Source organism: Papaver somniferum, chromosome 10 (genome assembly GCF_003573695.1).
Source record: "Papaver somniferum cultivar HN1 chromosome 10, ASM357369v1, whole genome shotgun sequence".
NCBI lineage: Eukaryota > Viridiplantae > Streptophyta > Magnoliopsida > Ranunculales > Papaveraceae > Papaver > Papaver somniferum.
In genome coordinates this window covers 42,580,906-42,592,340 of record NC_039367.1, presented here as the reverse complement: position 1 = coordinate 42,592,340, position 11,435 = coordinate 42,580,906, and the positions used below count along the sequence as shown (strand labels likewise).

General features: G+C 35.1%; 1 protein-coding gene across 1 annotated transcript; it reads left to right on the top strand.

The window, feature by feature from the left end:
- The first annotated feature begins 1,662 nt into the window (after positions 1–1,662).
- On the top strand, positions 1,663–7,698 carry LOC113316989 (transcription initiation factor IIA subunit 1-like). The gene is made up of 11 exons (XM_026565143.1): positions 1,663–1,999; positions 2,833–2,991; positions 3,103–3,243; positions 3,432–3,486; positions 3,956–4,011; positions 4,122–4,235; positions 6,271–6,426; positions 6,538–6,577; positions 6,712–6,878; positions 7,011–7,094; positions 7,449–7,698. Exons 1-11 carry the CDS (start codon positions 1,880–1,882, stop codon positions 7,470–7,472), a joined length of 1,116 nt encoding a protein of 371 aa, XP_026420928.1. The 5' UTR covers positions 1,663–1,879; the 3' UTR covers positions 7,473–7,698.
- Positions 7,699–11,435: the final 3,737 nt, after the last annotated feature.

The window sequence follows — 11,435 nt, the reverse complement described above, 5'->3', positions numbered from 1 at the left end:
TCAACCAATGCTCAACATGCAAATTCCAACATAGTGGTGCAATTTTGCTCTTGGTCCGCATCCAACCTACGTGTTGCACTATAGTGGCGTAATTCTAGTTCTTAGCCAACATGTCCTGAACGCTCAACATAAGCTTGAGATAAAACTTCATCATTCAATGACGCGTCTTTGAGCATGTGTTTCATGAAAAAAATGCGGGTGTTACAAGATTTTCTTCTTTAATTGGTTCAAATTAATTTTTCCCCAGCTTTTTCAAAAAACTATCCCGATTTGCTTTTCCCAAGTTCCCTTTCGATTTCTTCGAATAATAGTAGTTTTAATTGAAGTTTTTATGTTTCCATTTTAAGGTTGTATGGTTTTTCGTAGTTTTCCAATCATTTTTATGTACGTAATTTAGACTAGTGGAAAGGTAAAAAGAGCAAAAAAAAACAGTTCATACAAGAGAAGATTGTATCTTGAAGGAAGAATTAATACGAGGCAATGGTTTTGTCGTGTTAATTATGGAAATGTATTTAGGTCTTCTTACATATTGAGTTGTTTGTAAAAATAGAATAAGATTGACTCAAATTTGTGAACTTAGGGATCAATTCTCCCTTTTCTCCCTGCTCTATTCAAAACAAGAAAAAAGAAAACACTAGAGCCTCCATCATCGGCTTACTCAGATCTTGTCCTTTCTGACCAAAGATTTTTAGTTTTTACGAGTATTAGTTGTTTCGTTGTTTTTTTTGTTTTTTGTCTATTGACACATTTCTGCCGGTGCTTTTTTCTTTATTTTACAATGATGTTTTCTTCACTCTAATAGCAATAAAATAAAATCTTTATGGTCGAAATTACTCGAAATCGTTTTAGATTCGTTCAACACGAAGGATTTAGGGGATATGAGTTTGTTTGGGTCTACGATATTAGGGAAAAGTACTCCTTTCCCTTTGAAGCATTTCTTAATAAAGAAAAAGTAATCAGTTTAAATGGTCGGAATCCGAATCACACCATCATTCTTTACTATTGTCTATACAAAAATTGATACCAGTTTATGGCTCTTTGGCTTCTTAATATCGTATTTGTGTCTTGACTATCTTAAATTGAAATGTAATTCCCTAAGAAAAAACTAATGGTGGGTTTGGATGTAGAATTTTATAGGCGGAATTTATGGGTCCAGTTGCCCGAATTCTTGAAATCACGTTTCCTACGGGATTTAGTTTTCCATCAAATCCTCCGTATGGAGTCCGACCCTTTCCTCGTAAGATTTGCTGGGAAACTTATTAAGGAATTTATGGACCCACTTTTTTTTAACTCTAAATCTCATATATATGCAATTTTAAGATTTGAGAGTAATGTCAAACGATACAAAGACTTTAATACAAGAAAACTCTATAAATCCTAGAAATTTTAATTGAGTTACCAAACACACCAAAAGTTTATATGAATCCCACCCAGAATTTATAATCCCAAAAATTATAAATTCCTGAAAACGGTCAAATCCCCGGCAAACCCAGCATAAAGATACCCACATTCTGGAGAATTACCCAGCCACAGTTCGCCATAAGGCGGTGACAGATACTAGGCCCCACCTTTTTTTTTATCAGTAGGTGTGTGTTCCTAAATTCAGCGTTCGAGATCATTTTCCCTCCTGTCAATGCAAACCTATTTATATACAACACTCTTTGAAATCTTGTCTTTACATTTCTTTTTTAATCTCCTCTCTTTCTTTTCTTTTTTTTCCTCTCTCTCCTCTCTAGCTCTAACTCGAGCTCTAACTCGGAAGAGAAGAAACATATCCAAGCATTATACGAACCCTAACTGTGAAATCAAAAGAACATCGTTGGATCTGCAATTTACAAATTAGGGTCTAGGGATTACTTAAATCTTGAAATTTCATGAGATGTCGAATCCAACTGTTTCCACGGTTTATGTTCATGTAGTTGATGCTGTTGTTAGTAAGTTGAGAGAAGAGTTTATTACTGAAGGGGTTGATGATTCTGTTCTCAATGACCTTCAAGCGGTAACTTCTTTTCTTCTCTTGCTTTCAAAATCATTTTCCCCTAATCTTTAACTGTATGTATCTTTGATTAAGAACTAGGTTTTGTTTTTTTTTTTCCTTTCAAATTAGGGTTTAAATATTTGATTTCGTCAGGTTCACACTGTTATGGGTAATTAGTAAAGGGGTTTGCGTTGTCTGTATTTGCGAATTAGAGTGTTGATGTGTATTTTGAATGGGTTTGAGAAGAGGAAGAAAGAAAAAACTTATATAATGATGAACTTGTTCGAAGATATTATTCTGAGCTTGACCTTTTTCAATCATTGGTAGGGGATTGTACTATTCAATCCTTATAAAGGATTATATAATACGGGAAAGAGGAAAGATAGTTTTTAAGGAACTGAACCTAACTTGGGTACTTTTTTAGGGCTCCTTGATGTTATTGGTTAAAGTGTTTTAGATCGTTCCCTATTCTTTTAAGATTGTATTGTTTGTGAAGTTCATTGATTCTTGCTTAAATTTGATTCTATGTCCACGGAGCAGCCTTGGTTACCTGCACATTATGTCACTTAGTAACTTCAGATTTCTTTAGGTTTCATCTATATACAGGATATATGTTTACCAGTCTAGCTATTCCTTACAATTTGGAACAAGAATCAGATGCTTTGTGATAATACGTCAGATGTGTACATTTGTCAATATTTGAGTTCAGCTGCAGTAATATACTTGTTCATGTTTGCATTCTGATATATACTTGATACGCTTCACCTTCAACTCAAAACCTGTTGGATCATTAATTGTTTCTTAATTGGGCTATGATTCTTAATGCCTTCTAATACACCAATCTTGCTCACCAGCTATGGGAGTTAAAAATGATGCAATGTGGGGTTATACAAGGTCAAACTGATAGAGCTCCTAGAGGACCCGGTGTTCCAACCCCTGTACATGATCTGAATGTACCGTATGAAGCCACTGAAGAATATGAAACTCCAACTGCGGACATGCTCTTTCCACCGGTATGATTGTTGGTTTGCTCTAAAATGTTGAAAACTGTTTTCTAGTGAAGGATTTTGTTCAAATACATGGCAGTCTACTCCAGCACTACTCTGATTGTATCTTTTTTCCAGACACCTTTAGTAGAGACTCCGGTTCAGACTCCTTTGCCTGGTGAGCCCGGATCATATCATTACTACCCTTCAGGTCAAAGTGAATGTGTCACAACTCCTAATACAGGAACCGTTGTAGCTGGAAAGCCTACTTCCTACGTGGTACTACTTCTTTCGATGTTTGTAAGATAGCATTTTTTGAAATTAGTATATGCTTTTAGCACTTCCGTCTGCCTGTGCTTCAGATAGATTACGGTAACCCCTCGTCCAAAGGTGAATGATGAAAGTAAGGGAGTGTACAGTGTGTAGTTCTATCATATTCATTATTGAATTATCTTTCCCTTTTGCAGCAAGAACAATCTCCAGCGTCAAATCAGAGGCCTCTTGGTGTTGACGTCAATGTTGGTAAGTTGTTTCTGGGTAGAAATGATGTTATACTATCATTGCAGCACACGTAATTTGCCAAAAATACTATGTAGGAGCAGGAGCATTTACAGTTATAAATCGTCTTATTTCTCTTTGTAACCAACACATCTAATTCAAAAAAAGAGCAACATAAATCCTTCATTTCATTGTCCTAGTCCCTGCTTAAAATCTCCACCTAACACAACAGCACACCTTACTGCTCATATTATTGCTCATATGCAAGTACATGTCTGGGGGTTCGAAACCATTTAAACCATGGCTATCTCGTGTGGACAGTAATTGCTTTCACCAGTGGAGTCATATTATAAACTCTCAAGTTTGCTGCCCACCATTTTCTCCATAATGATTAGTTTGTAGCAGCCCCTTAATATGCTCAATGATGTAACTAGACAAAACCACATGGCACACTTGTCTTCCATTTCAAGTGATATTCGTTTTTTTCTCTCAGCATATGAGGAAGTCAGGGAGGAGGGAGGAATATCTCAGGCACCACCTCCCATCAAGGTGATTGCCATGTCAGCTTTTTCGTAGCAATTATGTTTCCTGATTTGCTGTAAAAGAACTAGAACCAACGTGTTGGACATTGGGGAAGTTACTGTTTTCTTCTTGTTCAGGATTTCTTCATGCCTCCAGGGAAAAGGTCAAAGGTTGATTGTCCTTCACCTGGATATATTCCTCAGCAAGATGGGTCAGCAGATGTTTCTTCAGATTGTTTGCTTCAAGAAAAGGTCAGACATTAATTTGCTTTTTTGCTATTGCCATTTTGTGTATGCATCTTTGGTGAACTCCGAAGGTATTTGCAAAATAAGTTCAGTGTCAGTGACATTATAGCGCCAAAGTAAACAAAGAAATTTAATTATGAAAACCTTACTTGCTTTCGCTTGCGATCTTGTTTTATAGTTTGATCACGTTGTTGAATTTTACTAGATTCGTAAGTACAGTATATTCTAGACTCGAAAATTTGAGGAAGCCAGTTTTGTCTTTTAAGAGTGGGTGAATCTAGGGTAGGTTTCTGTTTTCCTTCGTTCATACTAGATACATATTACGAAAGTAAACTGAAGCTTGTTCCCTTGAGGATTAATTCATAGGTCTTGCACACACTTGTACAATCACATAATCATTTACTTCCTTTGATTGGATGGTATAAGCATATCCTTGTCATCAGAACTCTCATCTTCACTAACAAGTAACAAATACACCAAACTTATAACCAACATTACCAGCCACCCCAGAAATTTGGTCCTGCTCCCACAAGTTCAACTGTAGTAGACTTATTCTTCCCATTATCAACAGCAATATCCTTAGGGATCTGTCTATTACTACCTACTACAGCATCAAGATGAATCCTCTGCATATTCACCTGCTCCTAAAGCATCATCATGAACCTCTTTATCCTATTCTTTCCTTTTCTCTATCTAACATTGATCAGGTTAACATCATTAGCAGCCATTTCAACATCTGGTACTCTTTTAGATGACTTCTCTTATGGCTCTACATTCAGATACCATATCTCCCACAATACGACAATGGTTGCAGAATTTTGGGATTTTAGGAATTTCTACATGTTGGTAGAAGCCTTCCATTTTGATTCTACCCATATCTTATCCGGAATAGGTTTTGTAAAGTCTACCTCCATTAATATTAGCAGAGAAACCAAAAATTATTTTTCAAAGTTACATCATCAACCTGAACAGATCTTCTAACTCCTTTCCCAATAGCTATAACCACTTTCTCATCCCAGTATTCCAAGCTCAGATCAGGTAGCCTCACCCAAATGAAAACAGTAGAAATCCTTTGATTCTCTAGTTTAAAGTTTGGCTCCCAATCACAAATACACAATTTGATACCCCACCTTCCATGTTCTTTCATTCCATACATAATCCTTATCTTCTTCGTTATCAAGCTTAATACCGAAAAATCCTTAACCCAGTGGCACCAATAGATAACTGTCCTTAAGTTTTCGTGGTTCCTTCAACATTCCAGCACCCTCAAATTTCACTTTCTGAAAATCCAACCTACCAATAAGGCTAAATCTCCATTCAGAGAGAGATTCATCAATTAAATCATCATGAAGCGAAATCAATGGATCATCATCACCTCTTTTACCCAGCAGAACAGCAGAATGTAAAGCAGAAACATCAACTTTCGAAAATTCAAATTAGGTCTGATTTAGAAACCCTAGATTCACTTATACTTAAATAGCCCTTTCAAAAAAGTGGATGAAAACAACAGAACTAACCAACCAATCATGAAATCGAACTCCGAAACCAATAAATGCGAGCAAAAGTACCTGAAATTAATGAACACAAACCTCAGAATAATGAGAAAAAAGAAGCTTGACTTCGGCCGACGTCAACCTGACTTGCTCTCTTTATGTACCGCCAATTGTTTTCTTCTAAAAGATAACATATCGATAACGATAACAAAGCTAGTAGTCAATATTTGGGTAACAAGTCGTAATTAGGCTATAATAAGCATCTGCCACAAAATACATTCTTGCCATATCTGGTCATCGTCTGTGGTGATAGTGTGAAGGTGTTTTACAAGAGGCTATGAGAATGATGCATCCGTCGGGAAAAAAGAATGATGGGGAGAATCTCAACTGAAATGTTTTGGTGAATTACTGTTATGTATTATGAACTATTCTTCATTTTTGATTCAGCTAATGTGTGATGTCCATGCAATCGGTACTACTTCTATAACTTTGTATCAGATTTTCAGTTTTAGTTACTAAAACAGTTTCGCACTCTTTCGGTAATGCAGGTTCCTGCTACAGAGAATTCACTGAAAAAAGTTCATGGCAGCTCAAAACATCAAGAGAGACAAAATGCTGATGTTGCAATTGCTTCGTTAATTAAGAGGAGGCAAGGTGCTTTAACCATTCCCCAGCATGACGGCTTTGATGATGTTTACGACAATGTAAGCAAAAGCACCTTTGAATAGTTTTTAGTTTAATGTTGTAGTAGACTTGTAATTATATGTGCGTTCAAATAATGATATCGTTTCATTTCCAATTAATATGGTGGATAGGGTGTACGTGTTGAAGACTACAATACGCCATCAAGTTATGGTAAACTGCTAATTATCTGTTGTTATTGGTTTTTAATTCGCTCTGTGGTGATACCATCTGAAGTGGTGCATTACGGGTCTTAATGAGAATTCAAATCAGAAAAAGTATAACCCAGTAAGATTCTCATGTTGCAGATCCTGTTAACACACCAGATGTGGGAACCCCTAAGCTAGGAAAACCAGAAGGAGAAGAGGATGAGGAGCCACCTTTGAATGAAGATGATGATGACGAGTTGGATGATCTGGACCAGGAAGATGAAGAGCCTAGCATAAGTCATTTGGTATTGGCTCAGTTTGAAAAGGTAAACTGATTTTTGTAATCCGTCATTGGATGAGCCAGGAAATGTAACGTCGTCATGTTGGAATTACATGTAGCTTTTAGCTTTTCAAGTTTTAGTTAATAAGCTTAGAAATTGTACTGTAATTTCTTACAGGTAAGTAGAACCAAGAGCAAATGGAAATGTATTCTCAAGGATGGCATAGTGCATTTGAACGACAGAGATATCTTGTTTACAAAGGTGCATTTACTTCTCCCTTCAACTGCTCTATACGTAGTTCGTTTCATGTCTTGTCTGATCATAACTTGATGCTTTTAAAGGGGAGAAACGTCAAACGTTTTAGGTGTCATATGAAAAACTTTTTGAATGACCCTAAACGAACAGCAAATGAGTCCAAACAACTTGTGGGTTATTTGGCTAGTTCAGTAACAAGCAAGGCCAAGGCCATGGAAATTGCTATTAGGAAATGCGATGCGTTTAACGATGCAGTTTCTGCCCTTTCAATCAACTCGACTTGAAAAGATTCTTCTGAAGTTTACTTGATACATTTTTGAAACAGAAGTTCTGATTTCGTTTTGTTATTGAACATTGCAGGCTAATGGAGAATTTGATTTCTGAGAGAACATCATCTATTTTATGTAAGGTATACCTAGTTATTGGAGTTTTACCTCTTTTTTCTTTTCTTTTACCTCAGCATATTGTATCTCTCAGATACTCCTTTGAGTTTCTTGTACACACAGTAACATGAATTTTGGGAGAATTATTTGATTCAGTCACTATTCATAGTAGTACTTGACTGAAAATTCTGGTATTTGTAGAAGAAATTTCTTGGTTTACTGTTCAATATTACATCTCTATTCTTTTCTATAAGGATCTCAGTCAAACCAAATATTAAGAAGAATCGAGTAAAAAGAACAAGGACAGAAATGACATGAAATGACATGTACATTGTCGATGTTTCAACGGATCCTATCGATAATAACAATAATAATAGTTGATTTTGATGCCTTTCTTCGTCATATTACTGATTGTATCAATAATAATTGATCCCTTTCTTCCTCCTATTATTCATAATCATCCATGATTGGTGCTTAGGTCAAGAGACCCCTCCCACTTCTAACTTTTTCTCTTTGTTATTTACATGAATGAAGTTAAAGTAGAATGGACTCTGTAGCTTTCAGTCCCAAGGAAATCTGTGGTTTCAGACCTGTCAAAGGTTCGGAAATCTCTTCGTAATGATACGCGACGGGCTCAAATTGTCGATACCGATCCACCTCTAATTAGTCTTGGTAACGATTCTTGACCAGCTCCATCTGTAAGTTCCGAGTCTTCTGACTTGCATTGATGAGTTAAGTCCCTTACTACCAACTACCATCATTGAACCAAAAAAATTCTTACCTTTCTTTCGGTAAAAAGAAATGCTGAAATGAATCGATAGAAAATTCAAGGAAATGTGTGGATAACCTTTTTTCCGAGTATCAAAATTCCCAAATTCAGTCAAACTGAATAAGCACATCTTTTTCGAGAAGAATCTAGCAACATGAGATATGATCTCCATTACCTGATGTTCTAATAATAATTATTATATCAGTATTTGGATAAAGAGGGTCAAGAAAGTTGAGAAAACTAATTCAGATTTCAATAATTTAATGTTATGCTATTAGTAATATAATAATCATTTAATGTCATGCTATTAGTAATATAATAATCATTTAATGTCATGCTATTAGTAATATAATAATCAAATGAAAGTATAATCAGCTCATAGTTTTTGTCCACAACAAAAAAAAAGGTATTTGCTTTGACCCGATAGTGTTCGGTCTATATGGTCGAAATTGATGATATCAAATTTCTCGACGGAAAAAGTTTAGGTCTTTGCTCTATATGAATCCGTAGCTTCATTAGATGTTTCACCTAATTCACTAGACTACCGCGCACAGCGGGACGGCCAACCGACGATTCAATCGAATTTTATCCAATTCAATTTTAATTATGATTCTCTATTTTGTGACGCAAATAAATTGGGAATGTATATATCCCTTCCTAATTTGGCTTTGTATCACACTTGTCGTAAGCCACTCTTTTTCAATTTTTTGTTTTAGTTTGAAGTAATTGAAGGTGAATTGATGGAATTCATTTGATTTGATGGAGTTAAAATATAGTTGGCGACCCCAAATCTCTTATTATCGGATCAATTTTATGAAAAGATGATAAATTTTGATCGAATTGAATGAAATGAAACCGTTATAAATTAGATTAGACCACGATTTTCTCAAGGTTTTTAGGTCGAAATTATTGACCACCAACTCGAATTTTGATCGATTTGATTTGAACTTTTTTTCTTTTGAAGCATTGATCGATTTTACGGTGCTTAGTTATAGTTGATGATTATAACTCAGTGATTATTGAATCAATTTTAGGGAAAAGGATCAATTCATGTACTCCCTCCGTTCTTTTTTAATAGGCCAGTTTCTATAAATAAAAGTTTCAAAAAAATATGCCAGTTTCCTAATTGGGAAAGTCAAATGTTATTTTATTTTTTGGGACCACTTTTCTCTTAACTTCTTTTGATGACAAGTGTCATGTGGACCACTTCACTTTACTTCTTTTGCTAACAAGTGTCATGGGGACCATTTCACTTCACTTCTTTTATTGACAAGTGTCATGAGGACCACTTTCAATGATTAGTTCTCTTAATTTCCTTAAATTTCGCTAAAAACAAAACTGGCCTATTAAAAAAGAACGGAGGGAGTACAATTGAATCGATTAAAAAGCAAAAAGAAAAATCGTAGCGGTCTATTACATTTTTAGTCCCCATTGTAAATCACATAGAAGAACTCCCTTCGGTCGTACAATAAGTTGCAAATCATACTTTAATAAAAATAGATAAGATCATCGCTGGTTGATTTGATAAACAGAGAAAGTCGAAGTCCTCTATGTATGTCAAACAAAAAATATTTCGTAGTAGCAAGAATTCTAGAAAATAATAATTTGATGAACAAAGGTTACAAGACACTACCCACCAAACCGGTGCATATCGTCCAAGTGGCAAAAAAAAAAAAAAGCGGGGACGTAAACAAATGTTACAAGACTAAACAAACATAAAAAATCAACATACTTATGAAAAGATGACGAGCTTGACAATGTAAACTTTAAGAAACATTAGAAATTTAAGTACTAGTTTTCTGTCCGTGCTATGTATCAGGCATGTGATAATTTTGCATTTCATATTATTATTTTTTCTTTACCGGTAACTTTGTTTTTGGTATTAAATTTTGTTTCTTTACCAGTCAATTTGATCAACGACGAAAGTTGAGTTTTTAGCTAGATTCTCATTTAAAATTGATTTCAGATCCAAATTTAGGGCTCTGGTTTGATTGTAGAATTTTTCAAGATTAACTTATTGGGTTAACATATTTTTAGGTTTTTTTAATTAAATATATATATCTCTGATTCTCTGTGAATTGCTTAACGTTATTACATGTATATATGATTTGTCTTCTTCGGTCATTCCCTATTGATGCTCATCGGGTTTTACTTCTCATGCACCTGTTTTATTGTATCAACCTGATTTAGTATTCAAACTGGTATAGCTGAGTAATTAACAAAAAGTACGGGTAACTGTAATTTTTCAGGAGTCACACATTTAAAAAGGTAATACTGGCAACTAAGCCCATGCATATCCCGGCACAAATCTAGTCCTAATTATCCTTAGATTTAATGAGACGTCCGCCAATAACAACCTGATCACCATCCCGAGGAATTATGCTCACAACCAATTCCTTCGAACCTTTAGCCTTAATATCTTATATTAATTCACTATTGCTACCTAAATTCAGATCGGAGATGGTACTTTCAATGCCATTAACTGATAATGTCCGGTGACCTTGAAGAACTCGCACAATACTACCGAAGAACTCACCGGGATATGGACTAACTAATCTTTCAATTGGTTTTCCTACATAGACATCAAATCTTGTCCTTGAATTATAAGGAGGTTGAATTTCTTTAATAACTGCATTATTTTTTTGATATCGCTAGCCTCATTACTAAATTCCCAATTGTTTCTTTTAACAAGGTTTGAGGCTGGAATCCAAATTCGTCCACCGAGGAGAGTTTCGGCGAGCTTTTAGTATTTGAATTTTGTAGCCTACTTCTTGATTCTGTCAATACTTTTTGGTAATTTTCATTCAAAGGGATTCTTCGAATTATCTTTAAACTTCAAATTTAAAGAATAAATTTAGGACCTTTAAATTGTTTCGATGTAACTGAAAATGAGAGGGTACCAAGTACACCACCAACTTTTTCGCTCGGCAATCTATATGGACAAAACCTTGAAATGACGAGGGTACCCAAGTACACCACAATATTTTCGTTTTCAACCTATAAATCTGATACCAGGTGTAATCGTCTATGGACAAAGTCGAGACAATACAACAACGAGGTATACACTTGATAATAGTTAAGGTATAAAACCTATGTAGTATAGGATCACAATCAAGTGTCTTGGATTAACATACTAGTGTATTTACTTTCAATTATAACAAAAAAATTATAATTGTGGAAAGTAAAAGTAAATCA